The sequence below is a fragment of the Strix aluco genome, chromosome 1 (assembly GCF_031877795.1).
Source record: "Strix aluco isolate bStrAlu1 chromosome 1, bStrAlu1.hap1, whole genome shotgun sequence".
In the NCBI taxonomy this organism is placed as follows: domain Eukaryota; kingdom Metazoa; phylum Chordata; class Aves; order Strigiformes; family Strigidae; genus Strix; species Strix aluco.
In genome coordinates, this window is record NC_133931.1 from 38,403,154 (window position 1) to 38,421,943 (window position 18,790).

Consider the following 18,790-nt stretch of genomic DNA (forward strand, 5'->3'; position numbering starts at 1 on the left):
CATGTACAAAAGGCTGAAACACAACCTCTTAAATTTAAAATGTGGCTGCTCCTGAAACAGGAGATTAAGGAGTAGCCGATAGGAAAATGACAGCATGGCTTTAGTAGAAGAAAAGGTTCATCAGAGATGTGACTGTAACCAAAGGAGCAACAGGTTGCTGAAGTAGCCTAATAGCTTTGTGCCTTTGTTCTCTGATTGCTCTTTGAGGTGCTAACCCTGTGTTTGACTGCTACTGGCTTATTCTTTTCCATTAAAATTGGGTTTGGACCTTAATGTGCGGAGCGTTGTGCATGTTTTATGGAGAGGAGAATTCTCAGCACTGGAAGGCCACCTCCGGAGTACTGGGTTCAGTTCTGGGCTCCCCAGTACACAAGAGACAATGAGAGACCCCAGCAGAGGGCCCTGAAGATGATTAAGGGTCTAGAGCATCTCTTCTGTGAGGAGAAGCTGAGAGAGCTGGGAGGACGGTTCAGGGGGATCTTAACAATAACCTTGATCTTATCAATACTTTCAGGTATGTAAATACCTGAATGGAGGATATAACAAGGATGGAGCCAGGTTCTTTTCAGAGGTGCCCAATGCCAGGACCAGAGGCAGTGGGCATAAACTGAAACACAGGAGGTTCCCTCTGAACATCGGGAAACAGCTTTTCACTGTGAGGGTGACTGAGCACTGGCACAGATTGCCCAGAAATGTTGTGAAGTCTGCTTTCTTGGAGATACTCAAATGCCATATGGACATAGTCCTGGGCACCTGGCTCTGGGTGGCCCTGCTTGAGCTGGGGGGTTGGACCAGATAACCTCCAGAGTCATTCTGTGATTCTGAGATTTGGTGAGGAAATGCAAAGTTGCTGGGCACATAAAGGAGCACACTTTATTTAAGGACATAGTAAGACCTTAGGAAAACTGCTGTTTAGTTAGAAGACATGTATTCCTCAGGATTTTTACAAATCCAGAAAGGTTTCTATTTGAATTCTATTTCTATAAATCCAACTTTGATAGTATTTTTACTGAGGACCCTAAGATAGCTGTAGCCATTCCCGTACCATCACATCACCTAGTGCCTGCACTTGGTCATGAAATGGAGAGAATCTGTATGACCATATGAGGTTAAATTGTACTGGCTCCAGTATCAATCTCGGGCATACACCACTAATGACTGGCCTCCCCCTAACCTCATGCTGTTCACCATGACCCTTTGAGTCTAGCAGTTCAGCCAGTTTTCAGTCCATTTCACTGCCCACTGTCCACTCTAGACCTTATTTCATCAGTTTGTCAATAAAGATGTTCCAGGAGACAGTGTCAAAAGTCTAGGTAAACAACATGCACCGCTCTCCTCTCATTCACTGAGTTAGATATCTCACTATAAAAGGCTATCAGGTTGGTCAGGCTGATTTCCCATTCATAAATCCATTATGAATATTTCTAATCACCTTCTTGTCTTTTTTATGTTTGAAAATGATTTCCAAGAGGGTTTGCCTGAACAACTTTCCAGGGACCAGTGTGAGGATGACTAGCCTGCAGTTCTTTGGATTCTCCTCCTTGCACTTCTTGAAGACTGGAGAAACATTTGCTTTCTTCCAGTCAATCTGGTCCTCAGGAAACTATCCTGGTTACTGCGACCTTTCAAGGGTTATTGAGAGTGGCCTTGCAATGACATCAGCCAGCTCCCTCACCACTCATGGGTGCATCCCATCAGGATGTCCAGGTTTTTTTAATATTCCCTAACCCGATCCCCCTCCACTGAAGGTAAATTCCTTGCTCTAGACTTTCCTGCTGGTCTTGGGGGCCTGGGATTCCTGAAGACTTATCTTACCTGTAAAGACCAAAGTGAAGAAGGCATTGAGTACCTTGGCCTTTTCTATGTCCTTTGTCACAGGAGCCCCTGCTTCATTTAGCAGTGGACCCCCACTTTCCCTAATCTTCCTTTTGCTGCCAATGTACCTGTAAGAAGCTCTTCTTAGCCTTCATGTCCCTCACCAGATTCAGGTCCAAGTGGGCTTTGGCTTTCCTAACTTCATCCATACATGTTTGTACAGTGTCTCAAAATATTCCCGAGTCACCTGTCCACCTTCTTTTTGCTTCTTTTTTAATGTTTTATTTTTATCAGGAGCTCCCTCTTAATTAACACAGGTATTCTGCCACCATTGCTTGAGTTCCTGTGTTTGGGGATAGACCATTCTTGAGCTTGAAGGAGCTGGTCCTTAAAAATCAACCACAATGATGGACTCTGCCAAAAGCAGTGAAAAGCCCATCAGTACCCAGAGTAGAAATGGGGCTTGAAAAATGAGAACACCACAAAAGATCATATGGACATAGGGATTCCTGCAGCTCCATTACACTACTACTATTGTGAATGCCTGGCCCAAGAAAACCATTGGTGCAGGTGAGTTTGGGGCTTTGTCTCCATGGGGAGTTGGAGAAGATCCAGGTGATCTCTTTCCTCATCTCTTTTGATGGGTAGTCTGCAGGGGTCCCCCTGCAGCTGCCTTGCTTGGCGACCTGTGAGCAGGGAGCCCATCTCCCTGGCCCAGCCTATCTGAGATGACCAGGAATCCCTGCAGCCTGTCCTGGAGAGCCATGTCCTCTCTTGGGAGCTCTGGCTGAGGCCTCTGAGGTGTCAAGGATAGCTGCTCCTGGCAGTGCTGGCTACCCTGTCCTGCAGCATGTCACCACTGTCACAGAGCCCATGCACTGTGCTCTCAACACAGCTACTGGTCCCTGCTGTGCATGCAGCTGCACGCACTGCTCTATCTGTGCTCGGGGCTACAGGGACAGCCTGTACCTAGGGCTCTCTCTGGTAGGTGCGAGGCAGAAAGAGCACTCGACCCTCCCTGATCAGGTTTCAGATGGTAACAAAGCCCAAAGCACCTTTTGATCAGGAATAGCCAGCCGAGCTTGTTAGAGGCTGCCAGAGCTTGTGAGAAGTCACACACTCCTGTTGCTACCTTTTCCTAGTGGCAGCAGGCACCCTGATGTTCCTCAGATAGTTCAGGTAATCAGTGGCCTACAGACTTTCAAAGATTGGTTTAATATTTTAGCCAACTCTATTTCCACTGAGTTCAGTCCTTTGCCGTCCTTTAAAGCTTTGTAGGAGCCACGTCCTGCTTGAAGATTTCTTTTCTTGTGTTGCTAATAGATTCTAAATTAGGCAACAGGCTACGCTGCCATCAGCTGGAATTTGATGAGCAATGGGATAAAAGACCATATGATGTGATTTTTAGAAATAGGAGGGGCTGCATGTGAGGGCTTGGGCAGACCCTCCCAACCCCATAGCCCAGCTCCTGCCCCAGCTTTTATTTAAAAAAACCCAGTTCCTTAATCCAAATAGAAACTCAAATTTTAAAAAATATTTTTGAAATAAATTATTTTTTCCTAAGCAGGAGACAAAGCTTGTTCCCTAGCTGAATTCTCCTCACTCTCCTAAGTTCATGTGAAATGCAGCCGGGAGCTGGCATTACTCTGGCACACACAGTTATGGTGAATTATACCCACAGGATGACTCGAGGGGAAGAGGCTCCTGTCTGGAAATCTCAGGTGCTGCCATTTTGAAGGGTCATCTTGGCAAGAATCAAGGAGGCAAAGGTCAGATCTCACCCTTCCTCTCACGTACCTCTGCCAGATCCCAGCCCTCAGTTTGGAAGAGACTGGTACAAAAGGAAGAAGTGGAGAAGACTTGATTTCCCTTGACTTTTTTGTTCAGTGGGACAGTATAGGGTAAAGCCATGGCAGATCTTGCTCACACTCTCATGGGAGCCTGAGGAACTGTTAGGCAGAAACAGATAAGCAGCTGAGGCCTGCAAAGTGCCAAATAGCTTAGATAATGCTGCTATGCATTGCTGCTGCTACGTAACCCTGACGATAACTTTCATTCTAAGGACATACGTGAAGGTTAAGTAAGCACCTTAACAGATTAAATAAATGAACCTTTTGGACAAATATCTTAGCAAATATATGTTCATATCTGTATTTTTTTTTCTATTCTCCCCTTTTATTCATCATGTGTTTTACTTTCACGAAATTTTTAAAAATCTACTAAATCTCTTACATTTCTGTTTAACTGAATTTTGTTCCAATTTCCCATTAACTACATGGGAAAAGGAGCTGTATTTCATTATTTTTTAAGTTAAATACAACTGTGAGCTGAAAAAAAACCCCAGACTAAGAAAGACATGAGACCACACATGTCCAGCTTATTTGGTCAAAAGTAAACTCCACCACTATTAGCTTTGCTGATTCATTTCCTCCAAGATTTTCCTGACTAAAATAATATTTGGGTATCAATGACACACACAAGGGTAGCTGACCTTCCCTTGGCACTGAGCACGGAGGGCAGCAGAAAGGACAGTTTTAAGCCACCTTTGTGTTCTCTGACGCTTTGGAGCTTCGACCTATGCCCAGCTACAACAGTCCCCAAAGGGATTCAAACAGCTGAGAGTAGCCAAAGCTACCATCAGGCTCCGAAACGTTCGCTGTGCTGGTGACTGTCCTCTGCCGGAGAAGAGTAGAAGTGCCCTAAGCCATCCCAGGCACTGGGCTCCCATGGTTGTGTACAAAACACCTTGCCATACAAAACTGGCCCTACGGATACACACTGGTGACAAAAGGCAGCTTCCCCTGGTGAGAGCTGCTTGCCTGGTGGCCTGGGGCCAGGCTTATGTTCCCCCTACTAAGTTCCCCACGGTGGTACAATACGTCCGACCCATCCCAGGGAATGGAAGATGAGAATGCAACATTTCTATTGCTGGATCCATCATGCATCCAATGCAGGCGATTAACATTCAGGAGTAATCTTACTTTTTAGGATGAACTAATTTCTCTGCCGTGAGGTCCTGATTCTTGTGCACAGCCACACAGCACTGATACATATTATTTCTGGCTATTCCTTCTCTTTTATGGAGTCCTAAATAAGACTTGATTTCATGAGTTCACATGCCAAGCTGACAGGAATTTAGATTTTTTTTACTGAGTTTTGATTTGACATTACAATGCAGGATGTCTTCTGTGTGAAATCTAGTTTTTGTTTTGTTTGCACTGTTTGTCCCTCAGGATTTTCTAACAAGACTTGAAATTTCTTACCCTTCTTCAGCATGAGAACACACAGGTTAAAGACGAATAAGAATCATCTGAACTCTTTTTAAAATAAATGATGTGAACCTAGCTACCTTCCCCTTATTCATGTGAGTAGCCATGTTGACCTCAAGGGATTTGCTAGCATGGGTAAGTGCTGCTCATGTGAATAAGTGTGGCACAATCCTCTGCTATAAGTGGAAGCAGGGAAATCCAGCATCTATTTGGATACAGTTTTCTGTGCTCGGTGAGAGCTGACTTCATTGCACAGCAAACAGAGAGGTATGCATGGCAGCATGATCCCTTTCCGCATTTCCAAGAGAGAAAACTAAATCAACCTCACGTGCGCCAAATGGAAAGACCAATGGCCAGCAGCCTCCTAAGCCATATCTGCTTTTGTGGCAAACCTCCGAAGGGCACACATTCACTTGTTACCTTGTGGACTCCTGCTTGTAGATGTCAATGATGTTCTCTACCAGCAGGTTCCTCTGCAGCCCGTAGACGCCATGCCGGTCGAGGACCACTTCATGCCTGCAGGAGGGACAGCGAAAGCGGCCTCCCGACGCCACAGTTGTGCCTCCCCTGGTCGGCAGGTAGGGGTTGGAGGCCTGCTCTTGCCAAGCAGCACAAGGAGAGGTGAGTAAGGTCATGCAAAACCATGAAAACCTCTTTCAAAAGCACTGGGGCAAAAACATGCTTATAGGAAACTGTCAGTATGCCCAAGGAGAGGGTAGCTCCAACGAGTCACCCCCAGGAAAGCACCTGGCAACTGCTGGGTGAGAAGCCAGTTCCTCAGCTCACGCATGTGGCTATGTCCCCGCAGCTAACAGGTGACACTTTTAGTCTGCTGTGGGCTCAACCATGGCCCTCGGGGACACTCAACTTCTGCTTTAGATGACTACCCATGTCCCATTCCCATCCCCTGCCATTCCCCCCCTTACTGACTGTCAAAAGCAATCAACCAAAACATGTAAAATATTCTGCTTTTCCATTCATTTCAGCCAGTGCTTTCTGTGGGAAGAAACCTACCTGGAAAATGTCACTGGCACATTTCCGACAGAGGTTGTGCTGGCAGGGCAGGATGACCACAGGCTTGGTGAACATCTCCAAGCAGATGGGGCAAATCAGCTGTTTCTCCAGGTTATCCATGGTTTGCTGCTCTTTGGAGAAGGACTTGTAGTTCAGAGAGGTGCTCATCCCTAGCTTTTCCAGGGGCATACGCTCAGGATCACGGCCTCACGGAGCGGTTTCCGGGTTAATTTCCTTTGAAATAAGTCCAAGGCTGTGCTGCGATCAGAGGCTCTCTGGGTTGCTCTGGCTGGAGGACATTGTTTAAACGAGGGTCTGAAGGGAGCCGGGGCTGTTTTTAGCAGCACGGCGTCACAAGATGCCATCCTGCCGTGCCCATATAAGCGCGTGAGGAGAGGACAGGCTGGGACAGGTGACGGCTGGTGGGGGGACGGGGGGGGCGACCGGCGGGGCCCTGGCTCTCCTCACTCACACATGGCAGCCTTCACCCCTCAAGGAGGAGGGCGAGAGATAAGCAAATGCGACCTGCTCCCTGCTCTTATCTCTGCACGGCGGTGGAGAGTGTAGGGCTGCCCTAATTTGCGCAGCCACATGCTGCAGCCTAATAAATACTCTGTTTTGAGCAAGCAGCCGTAGCCGTGAGATGCAGGATGGAACTTTGCCTGTGTGTTTTGGCAGGGCCCAGGATCTTGCCTTTCCAAGGTGTGAAGCACACATGGTTGCTGAAGAAGACAATAGGAACGATGGCTGCGCCGGAGCTCAGCCACATCAGGGAATAAACATGTCACCACCTTGAAAACCAGTTAAAAAAAAAATTGCCTGCCTATAACTGTGCTTAAGTTTCTTCCGGTATGATTTTTTTAGGAGCTGTAACATAAGAATCTAACATGACTATTCAAGCCATTAACTCCCCAGCGGCTTAAATATGCACTAAAAACATTATTTGAATTTTCTGATGAGAAAGAGACAGAAGAAATACAGTATGAAAAGCTTTCATTTGTACTGCTAGAGAATAGGTGCTAATTGTATATGCTCTCTCTCTGCATAGTTTAATTCAAATATATTTTAGTTTTGGGCACTGCTCTGTTTATATCTGTTTATTAGACACTGATATCCCTCTCAGCTTGGCACTTGTTCCAGAGTTATTTTTAAAATGACAATTTCCCAGATAATTTGTGGCATGTGATGCCTGATCTTAAGGGAAAGCCATCTGTGCTTCTACTTGCCAATAATTTATCACACAACTGTACGAGTAATAAATATCTCATCCTCAAATTTAAGCCAAAGTACCTGCATGTACTGTATAAAATCACTTTGCCACTGTACTGTACATGTAATGAGAATATTGTCTTCTCTTTTAATCAATAACTACAATACTCTCTATGCTAAATGTCTTATAGAAAGCTCTACCTCAAGACTTGCATCTGAAATATGCTGTAGAGCAGCTGAGTGAGTCCCCTATGTGTCCAGGGACAGACCCCGAGTGCAAAGCAGGGCCCTTTATCCGCATGCAACACCAGTTTGGAAACTCTGCGCTTCAGGGAAACATAAAAGTGAAGGTTTTCATTGATTTCCGTATTAAAATTAATACTATTCTCTGCATGTAATGGCAATGAATTACATTAAATGTATGATTGGCTGTTTTATTTTCAATGCGTCGCATACTTTTTAAGTGTTTGAGTGAAATCCTGCACCCATTTGCAGTCCATAGAGCTGGACTTTTCCCTATGTAAACATACACATTTGGCAGCAGTCACATAAAACCAAATAGATTTATCTGAAATCTTGTATTCATGGGAAATTTGTGCTAGTTTAGTTAAATCCGTTTGAAATCACACCTTTGCTTCGACTGCCTGGTGCAGACAAGAGCCCAGAGCCAAGTGGGAGAAGTGGCTCCGGCAGCTGAGCCACGGACAGCTGGGACTTTGGCAGGGCTGGCGGGGAGCCTTTCCTGGCAGCAACCAGAGATATTTCTCTTCTTCCCCTCCCCTCCGTGGCCAGGTCAGAGGTGACTTTCGCATCTGGAGGAATTTGAACGCCTCATTCCTATCCTCCTAACTCTGAGTCAGCTGCCCCTTGCACTTCAAAACCTGCTTTAATAAGGGGCTTTGAATTAGATGAGAAAAGTCGTCCTTGCCTGGCAAGGCAGGCACTTCCACAGGCAGAAACAGAGAAATTCTGTGAGGAAAAGCTGAAGGTTAGAAATGTCAGTCCACAGGAACACCTGCATACAGTGAGGTATGGAAGGGGGTGTTCACAGTATGGAAAAAAGCTGGGGGATTTTGCTGCTGTGATGGCCCTTTGGACAATGAACTGAGGCATCTCTCAGGTTGTAATATGCCTCTGGGATGTAATTCTGGTGAATTTATACTTACCTGATGTAGCCCACAAAAACCTTCTGTTAACAGGCTGAGTGTGACACCTGATTCATCTGCAGAGGACATCTGATGGCCACAAGGTGAGGGAGAGTCTGCTGCTGGTTTTCTGTGTGCTGAAGCATGCTAATACGGAACAGATAATAAACAGCATAACCACAAAAAGGAACGGACAAAACAAAGATAAACCCACCTTCTGCAGCGAGGCCTAAGCTGAAATATTTTTCTGGCAGGAATATGTAGTTCAGACATGTGAAAAATTAGTACAGGTTTTTCTGTCAAAGTATTACGAACCACAGCAGTAATTGCATGGTAAGGGACTGTGGAGGCTCAGCCATGCTTGTGAAGGCTGGATGAGAAGTGCCAGGAAAGCCACAAGTTGTACAGCTGTACTGCAACAAGGAGGAAGAGAAGAGCAAAGCCCGAGAGGCTGCGGAGCCACAGGATGGTCCTGCAGCTGGTCTTCAGCACGGATAGCTTAGGCTGGACTTTGAATGACTTGCACTGAGAAAGAGCCCGGCACCCTCCTGTCTCTCCTTGGCAGCCCTGTCACCTTCCTCTTCCTCCCCTTCCACACCCTCAAGGGAAGACCACCATCATGCACAGCTGTCCACCTCCAAAGAGTCACCAAGCCAAGCCATTTCTCAAAGGACTAACAAAGGACAAGAGGACCTGCTCTAACCCCACTCCTGGACAGAAACTCTGGATGTCTGCCAGCCATCACCAAGAAGAAAATATAATTTTTTAATGATTTTTTTTTGCAGTATTGCTTGCCCAGGAATGTTACCTGGCTTTGTTGACACAACCAGGACACTAGTTCTTAGAGATACGTTTGCTTTTACAGATATTGCTTCTAACTCCTCTATTTTTGCAGCCGAGTAACAGCTTGCAGGCTGTGAACTGACAGCCAGGAGAGCCTGGAAGGCTGGCTGCAAAGCAGTGGGTTTAGGAGAGGGATTTGGAGGAGGAAGGAGAGGTTGAGCGATGTCCAGGTTCATGTTTCATTGCCATAATGACATCCCTGGGTTTTGCATTCACAGAATTCCCCTCTGCAACCTCTTATCTTGTACCAGTGCTGTGAAGCTCTCGTGTGTCAGTCACAGAAAATCTGCCCTGTGGCTCTCTTGCATGACTGGAAAACAAAGAGAAACAAAGAGAAAAAGAGCATATTTTTGCCAGAGGATAACTCCCACTTGACTTACCTCCCCACTGAGCCCAACAAAGACAAAGCCCACTCTGCAAACACCAGGCTCCTTGCCCAGACACCCTCACCTGGATGTGGTGCGTGATGTGGACCTCCCAGTCCATGGGATGCCTGTTGCCACCCCACTTCCCACCTGTCCTCAGGGATGAGCAAGAACCCTGTCACCCCTGCCACCCAGACCACGGGCAGGCAGACCCCTCCACTGGCAGCTGCCTAAAGTACGTGGGCAGCTGTCCATAGCCCCCTGGGCAGGGATCGACACCCACCCCCACCACGCTGCCTCCAGCAGCTCCTTGCACTCCTGAGGCCAGCGGGGCTCACCTGGGGGCTTTGCAACCAGAGCTCAGCTGCTGGAAGAGGACAGGGCTGGTGGGTGCCCTTGCAGGGCAAGAGAGGGGAGCAGCCACCACCACTGCGTGGGGGGACCCCCGGACCCACCTGCCCATCTACCCCCAGCTTTGCCTTGCCTTGCTCACCTCTGGTGAGAAGTCATGACTGCCTGAGAAACACAATATCCCAACAAAAATGAGGCTGCTGCCTCCACTTTTGCCCACCCGAACATGAGATTTAGAGTAAAATGTCAATGTGGCCTTCCCCTCTCCCCATCCTGCTTGTTGTTTTGACTGAAAATATTTGTATTTTTAGCCAAGCATCCCTTGGGGAGGTAGAGGGGGGGCATTCATCTCACCTTTCATCTGTGCCCATTTACCCTGCAGTGAGCAGTTTCTCAGCAGTGGATGGTGAGCACTGGCATTCCCACCTACAGCCAGCATGTTGCAGAAACTCAGATTTCACTTACATTTGCAACAGCTTACTAAGCCAATGAGCCAGCTATAAGATGAAGCCCTCCTACCTATACAAGTGCAAACTGCAAACGGTATCTCACATTTCATTTTATTGTGATCGCTAAACATCCCACGATAAATACTGAAACTACCCTTGTATGTGACTCAATGTATGCAGCCAACGAGAGCCTTTGCAATAGACAAGTGCTTTCAAAAACAGTTGCCTTTTGAGACTGTCATTTTACCATTTGACATATATATTTGTCTTTCTGTATCTCATACATGATGATAGGCCATATGTGGTCAGTATTTGGAGTCCTTCTGAAAACCATCTGACAGATGGTTTCAGATCTCCAGGAAAACAAGGGCCAATACAGGAGGTAACGACATCTTTCATAATTTCCTTTTGCACGTACAACATCACAGCAGCAGGGCTCAAAGCACTTCTAAGGGTGAGTCACTGGGAGGACGTCAAATGTGCAGGAGAACAGGATTTCAGGGACAAGCTACGAAGAGGAGTGATGTCTGCCCTTTTGTTTGGAATAGGGGATGGACACTGACCTGAGCTGAGTAGTGCTCGAAAGCAGCCTTCTTTAGACTTATCCATGCTCAAGGAACTGCCATGGTTTGCAGCGAACAGATAGAAACATGGGATAAAAGGGCAGATGAACTAGATTATAATTTCTGTTCCAGATTCATCAGCAGTACCAACACAAATTATATCAGACAAACCTCAGAGATTTGGATTAAACAGGGAGAGTCTGTGGACAAACTCCATTGGGGACTCACCCCTGTGTGCCGTGGCTTTGCCACTGGCGGGACATCAAGCCATGGGGTTGCTGTTCCCGGCTGCCTGACAGGGAGAAGAAGGGCCCTGTGACTTCTTGCTGCCCCCCAGCAATGCCAGCAGGCTGGCGTGGACCCAAGTGTCAGCCGGATTGGGGGGCCACAGGGAAACAGAAAGCCCTCCCAAAAGAAAGTCCCGGTTTCCTCACAGTCCTCGAGATCAGGATGAGAAATGGTGGTTGGGCCATAACCTTCAGGGAGGCAGGGTGATCCCGAACAGTAATTAAAACAAGGCATTTATCATCTTCCCTGCAATTATCTGTATTCTCTAAAGTTTCAAAATCAGTGAGCCTGAAGAAACAGGCTGCTGGTGCTGTGGAATAACAAACATGAGATTAGTGGTTCATCATCTCCCCAAGCCATACACAACTTCACAAGCCCAGAGGTTCCAAACCCTCATCTCCTCAACACATTACTGCTAGAAAGGGATCTACATTTCACGAGTAAGGGATAAAAGTATGTCCAAAGAACTCCATGGAGGAAGTACTGCATGTCGGGAAGAAATAGGGCTGCACTATTGCCTACCTAAAAATAGGTCCTCTCCAGGGCTAGGGACAAGTTTCACAGATAACAGGCACAGGCTTGCTTTTCCACACCCCCAAATATGCCCTGAAGTGAGGATGAGATGTGAAGAAAGAAAGGATATAAATAAAACAAAACCAGTTAGAAAAATGGGAGAATACACCAGTTAGAAAGTGGGAGAATCCTGCTTCCTGTTGGAGAGTAAGTGACCCAGTGCTTTACTATTTTAGCACAGGCCCCTGCTTTTCAAATGCAGCCCTGAACCTTTCCCCTTTACTTTGCTGTCACAGCATGCCATGGGAGACTGTTTGTAGGTCATTGCTACATGTCTCCCGTGCTAGCAGAGAGGAAGGAATGACGGCTCCTCCCTGAGTTCCTGCATTTTATGGAATAACATGAGTGTTTAGTGTTGGGTTAGCAGCAGAGGAGCCGGTGCTGCAACAACGGGGCTGGACAAATGTGCTGAGGGGGCCTCCCAGCCAGAATTCAAGGATAAGGCAATTGCAGACTTAACAGTAAGAATTTTGACTGGGGGTCAAATTTGATTTCTGCTCTGGCCTTAACAGGCTGTAGCACTCCCCTTTAAACCCCGCTGCTGCAACACCCGCTCTGTCGTTAAGAAAGCAGAGTGATGTTCAATAGAGAAGTGACTTGCGTTTCACAGCACAGATCCAGCTCAGGCTTCCCAGCTGGCGTCAGCTCATCACTTCGCAGAGATACAGCTCTGTCCCAGTGTCAGGTTTCTCCCTAGCCTTGGTCTGCTCAACACGAGCCACTCTTGATGCTATTTCAGTATATCTCCTCCATAGCTCAGCTGGCAGAGCAGAGGAGCGCAGGTACTTTTTTCTCCAGGACAATGCTGAGGTCTGTAGTTCAAAGGAGAGACTGGTTTTAAGGTTATACTCAGCACATGACTTTACACCACGTCAGAGACCTGCTGAGATTCCATCCCACCTCCCTAGGTGGGTCTAGGTTATGTTTTCGTCCATCCCCATTTTGAGGGTCATTCCTCCAGGACAGAATAGAGATTCAGTGCTGGAAGATAAAGGATCAAACACTATGATGTTATAGCTAAACAAAAATACTCTCTGTGGGCCTGCTTAGCACGTGACTGGTAACAGAGGTAGTACCTCTGTCCTTTAGCTTTTTTTTTTCCAGTTCCTCTGTTTTCCTTTCATGTGTTCATTTGCCCTGTAAATGCTCTTTAGGCGTATAGCAAAACCAGCATGACTATTCATTTCTGAGTGCCAATGCCTTTTTTTCTTTTGAAAGTCAGATTAGAAGAGCAAGATTGCCTTTTGGCCATTTTCCAGCCAAGTTCTTTCCCCTGCTCCCTCATGTGAAATTCACGTGAGCATAGGGGAGGACAATGCATGAGAGAGAGATGCAAGGGTTTGCAAGGACAACAACAGCCGGAAATGCCTTCAAGCTGGGCAGGAGCTGAATGAACACATTTTAGCTATGATCAGGGATGCCATCCACTGTGACATTGTGCTCATTGTACCAAGCATCAGTCTGTTAGATTAATATCCTTTTGAATTATGACTTCAGGAAGCATTTCAAGCACAGTGGCCCACGTTCGCCCATGCTGTCTTGCGTCCCCCTCTCCCATCAGGCTGTTCCCCAGGAGTCAGCCTTTCTGATTCTGGCTGAGTTCAGGGAATGCAAGGAAAGAAAGGGCAGACAGCAAGTCCTTTGGCCACAAAACAAATCAGATTTTGGGGGCTTCTTCAAAGGTTTTGACCTTGCCGTAGAAGGGATAGCTTTGCAGTGAAATTTGTGTTTTGCCTGGGCTGCCTGAGGGTGCACATGTCTCACCGTGAAGTCCTACCCCCCTGCAGTCAGGGTTGGGCAATATGAATGAGAAGTTCATGGCAGCAAACTGCATCACAGTAATCCGATACCACGATCTAGGGAGAAGACAAAGAGTTTGGGGCTTCCTCTCCCCCCTCTCCCTCCATTCTCCCCATGCCTCCACCTCACCCAGCCAAGCACAACTTGTGCCCAGCCTGGAGGGTGACCCAGCCATCAACAGAGAGGGAGGCTGCTCTGGCACAGGTGCAAAGTCAGTCCTCTGATGGGTCTGCTTGTTGCGAGCCTTGCCTCCTCATGTCACTTGTGTTGCTGTTTTTCTAATGCTGTGGGGTTGGCTCTCCCTCATCTCTGCCCCATTGCAGGTGTGCAGGGAATCTAACTTCAGGGAAACCTTGGGAGGTGACAAGCTGGAGCAGTACACAGCATGTTTCTGCTGCTTCTGATAATCCCAAAGATTGTAACACAAACACAAGAGCGGTGATAACAGATTTATGTATGGGTAGACTACAAATCACATCTCTTCCAGTTACCTAAGTAGTATGGCCTTGGTGCTATTTCCATCCCTAATTATTGCTATGAAGCCCTTCACAGTGAGGCAACAGCTTTGCAGCAGCATCGCTTTGCGCAGAAATTTGTATTCAAGGCACCTTTTAGGCCTTGGTTCCCCATATCGCAGAGTGATGTGTCTGCCACTTGCCATCACACTGCTGGTGATGTGACTGGGGATGCTGCAGGATCCTGCCAGGAGTCTCTCTCAGGACCACATCTCTCATCTTTTGATAGCTCAGCTCCCAGGGTGAAGGGCTGAGGTGCTTTCAGGGTAACCCTTGGTCACTTGTTCCAATGCCAGCTCAAAAGAGAGGGGGTTTTGGGGTGGGGAGGAAGGTTCTTGCTCATCATGGGACTTCTTATTGGACCCCTGACAGACACCTTGAGGAACCTCAGGAGTCAAGCCTGGGGCCGATCTCTCATTCCACACTGAAGAGTGTCCCCAGTTACCTCTGCCAGCAGAGCATGCCTCTGCCAACCTGTCCTGGTTTAGCCAGGATAGGGTTAAGTTTCCCCAGCAGTGGGGGGGAAGCTCTAGCCGGGTTATTCATATATCATGCTGATGTCACATCCTGGCGCGAGCGCGGGAAGAATCAGTGATCTCGTGGGTTGGCGCAGCCGGTTCTCTCACTGCTGTATGGGTATATACTTTGCTCTGTTCATTGTTATCACTGTTATTCTTATTGTTATTGTTTGTTGTGTTGCTGTTGCTCTGTTGTATTAAACCTCTCCTTATCTCAGTCTCGGGGCTTTGTATTTCACTCCCTTTGTGGGGGAGGGGCAGCGGCCGCGTGGTCTCAGACCCCGGCAGGGGCTAAACCATCACACAACCCTGACCTCCAACAGAGGTACTCACCAGAGACCTCACTCCTGCAGCCAAAATGGGGCAGGCATGGCTATCTCTATCCTTTAGCACTCCAGAGAACATGACAAGGAGCCTGACATGAGTCAGGTGGCCACAGGGTAACAGTTCACCGTAACCTTCAGCAAGCAATGGCAGTGGGCAAGCAGTAACACTGAAATCCCACTTAATCCAGAAGAGATGAAGCAAAAATGCAAATAAAATCACTTATCCATGAAAAATCCGTTAATATCCATTCAAAAATAGATTATATTTATGGAATACTTTAAAAAAAGCTAAACAGACTCCTACCCTTACTCATCTAAACTGGCAAGACTTCTCATCCATCACTGGTTGGTGTGCAGATGATTGCCCTGAGAAGGTACAGTGCCTCCTTAAAAGCTTCCCCTGCATGTCATGGCTTATTCATTGGGGTGCTCCTGATATGTCAGGTGTCATAGCCAATTCCTTGGGATTCTGGCAAGCTTTAATCTGAAATGCATTCAGACTGGCTGCTCATTCCCAGGAACTGAAGTCAGCCATTGTTCACTTCCAGGGAAGTACAAATGTCCCTTTATCAAGCCAAGTGTCTCCCAGTCAGGCATGAAGGAGGTGACAACTCTCCCATCCTTTCTCTAGTGACTTCTTAATGTGTTCCCATGTGAAATGCTCTTTACACTTGACCCTCATGGGTTGCATCAAGCTGGAAATTGAGAAATCAAGCATCTGAAGGGGCCAGCATGTAGAGCAGGAAGCTCCACCTTTTTCCATCTTGGTGATCACATTTTCATCCTTTCCTTTGCTTTACAGCTGGGGAGCATTTCTGAGGGAAGCGTGCCCGGCCAGCATGTGGGAGGCAGCGGGATCAGTGCCTCTACTTTCCGGCCCTGGGCTAGTGTTGTCCACACTCTTCCCTCGGCTCCATGTGCTGCAGGATCTGTGCAGAGACGGCAAAAAGGTGCTGGGATATTTCCTTCCAGTTTAGGGGAGAAGCTCTGCCGCCAACTGGCTAACGGGTATCTCCATTTGGTCCCTATGTGAGGCCACTTTGTAAAACTGGAAGGAGAAAGTTTGCAGGGCCAAGTGGAAGATGCAAAGGAAAAAAGACACAGTAACAGGGTAAGAAAGGAGACCACATGAGCATGCACAGCGCTAAGTCCCAGGATGTTCTCTGCATTGAACAAGCCCTTCAAAGTGATTCCTCAAGCCCAGCACAACTCCCCCACCTCCTCTTCTACTTTGCAGCACCACAGCAACCTGCTTTTCATCCTTCCCACATCAACCTTCAGCTACTTTATCCTCTTCCATGAAGGGAGTGGACTGTCTCACCCTTTCCCTGAAAAGCAAGTCCCATCAACCAAAGAGCAGCCTCCTTGAGCAGGCAGAGACTGCTTCCCTTGCTCCTAACCCCAGCACCAGCTTGAAGCACGACATTCCCTCCAAACCAAGGCTGATTAGGCGCGCATACTTTGCTGTATGCCCACCAGAATAATGATGGCAGGCAGGGCAAAGAAGAGATGTTTACATTATTGCAGAAAAAAAAATTAAAAAAAAAAAAGAGAAAAAGAAAACAGTGGCATTCACGCCTTCAGCCAGTGCCTTTCCCATGACAGCACTCTGGCTTACCACTTGAGCCAAGATATTTTTAGCTAGCCAGGTAACGCTAAAAGAATGAAATCATTCTTATTTTTTCCAAGAGGAAAGGCCAGCATGTCTCCTGGATAAGGAAGAAATAGGATGAGATCCATACTGAAGTGGTAGAACTCCCTGGAAGGGAAGAAGATTTTAGAAGAAAATTAGACATGAGAGGTGCTTTGTTTCCTCATGAGGAAATACTTCTCGGTCAGCACAGACTGAGGTGTAAGGTGTGGAAGAAGATAGGCTCTCTGCTCCTCACTGTGTCAGAAGAGCCTGCGGCAAAATGCCTGGATATGAGGGAATGGCCTTGCTGATTTAATCTTCAAAGCCAGTAACTGAAGCCTGGTTTTCTCTCATTTCTCCACCTACCTCTTTTATACATTTATCTATCTTGGCAGCTGTGAGTAAATGTTTTTATTTGCTTTTTGTCTTAACCTGTCTTGAATTAAGTATGATTTCAGTGTAATTGGATACTAATGACTCGTTCCTTGCCAAAGGATGTGGTAAATCTCCACATAGAGCTTGGGGCACCTTACAAGCACTCTGAGTTGCCAGCTCGTTCTCCGTAATACCCAAAGCATTACTGAATGTGCCTTCCTTCAGCTGCAGCCTGCCCTGGACAGGTAATAGCCAGGAGGGGAGAAGTGTCTTCTAGAGATGCATCACACCTTCTCATTTCCAGCTCTTACCTGTATTTACTGCCTCCCCAGGCCACTAGCCTGATTTCTCAACTCTGGCTCCAGCTTTCTCCAGGCATTAGGATGGTTCCCTGCTTGACCAAGGTTTTGCCTCAAATCATCATTCTCGGCTTCAGCCCTCTCCTGAGTTTGAGCAGGGCCCGTCTCACTGGGACCTGTTTTCTGAATTTCAGGGCACCACAACGCAGCTGTTCTTGCATGCAGTATGTGCTCCATTAGACAAAACTCAGTGGCCTTGTTTGCTCAGAGCTATTCTGTTAGAAGTGTGTGGAAATCTGAGAAACTACCCTTTTCTAACATCATCCTTCACCCCATCATCGCAGCAGGGGTAAGATCCCTGGGCTCTCTGAGCGAATACATGGGAGCCCTCTATCCTGCCTGGCCCAGGTACGTGGTGGATCATCTCTCTGGTTTTCAACTGGGGGAATAAGTGCAAGTCCAAGCTGCCCAACTAGAAAAAGATGCTACCTCCACCTCTGTGAACTCCTGTTTGCAATTACATTCTTCCTGTTGTTATATGCCCACCAGACATTTGGACACATTCATCCCCTTTCATTCACTTTGTGGTTTTTCATAATTCATTCAGGGAAAAAAACCAAAACACATCTGCAAAAGAGGAGCTATTTGCAAGTCTCTGCTTATGAAGGAGCTGCTCCCCTTCGTGCTTACCCCTCTGCACTGGCCTGAGGCAATCAGGAGGAATTTGGCCTCTCTTCACCACCCACCTTACTAGCACCTGCAAAAAATAAAGAGATCAAGAAGGAAAATGAAGAGAGGACGGAAATAACAGATTGAAAGTGAGGTGTCTGTGGAGGCAGACAGTGGCTCTACCTCTCACCTACCAGATACCTGCTACACTTCTCACACCTTGCTGCCACTCTGTCTTCTGCTTCATTGTCTCAGCACAACACTCCTCCTTCAGGCTGCAGATTCACAAGCAACTGCAGGCCACTGAGCTGCTCTGGCCAGTGGGATGTAGCAGCCTATGCCTCTTGCCTTCCTCGTGCTGGCCCTGGCTGCAAGGTCTGGTGCCCTTTTTTGCATCAGCTGAGCCAATTCACCTCACAGACTGTTAGAAAATTATCCACATCTTTGCTGGATTATCAGGTTGACTCAGGTGCCTGGAGTGGCCATAGACCACCAGAACAAGGACAAGGCAAGTTGTGTAGCTGAGTGCAGTGGAGAAGAAGGAAGGAGAAGTGGGACCTCTTTACTTTGGAGCAAGAAGCTGCTAAACTGGCTCATCCTCCTTTTAAACTTCACTCTCAACATCCTCGTTGCTATCCAGAATGTAATACCTTCAGCACTCTGCAAGATGGTCCATGGCTTGAAGGAGTGCTTGCAAGCAAGTCAAGCCAAAAGCCGTCACTTATCACAGTAGTCTGGCAAAATCACTGCTGCTGAGGGAGGTACGGTAGC

At 47.3% G+C, this 18,790-nt stretch overlaps 1 protein-coding gene across 8 annotated transcripts in view; it reads right to left on the reverse strand.

Moving 5' to 3' along the window:
- Positions 1-6,426, reverse strand: part of TRIM55 (tripartite motif containing 55) — a 40,125-nt gene extending 33,699 nt beyond the window's left edge. For 3 of the 8 annotated variants that reach the window (XM_074818025.1, XM_074818033.1, XM_074818016.1), the window contains exons 1-2: positions 6,099-6,422; positions 5,505-5,677 (exon numbers count right to left, since the gene is read on the reverse strand). In XM_074818025.1, coding sequence (XP_074674126.1) covers positions 5,505-5,677; positions 6,099-6,287 — 362 coding nt within the window. In that variant the 5' untranslated portion in view covers positions 6,288-6,422. Of the gene's footprint in view, positions 1-5,504; positions 5,683-6,098 lie in introns of all 8 variants that reach the window. The other 5 variants (XM_074818023.1, XM_074818050.1, XM_074818007.1 and 2 more) reach the window with 5 other exon arrangements.
- Between the last annotated feature and the right edge of the window lie 12,364 nt (positions 6,427-18,790).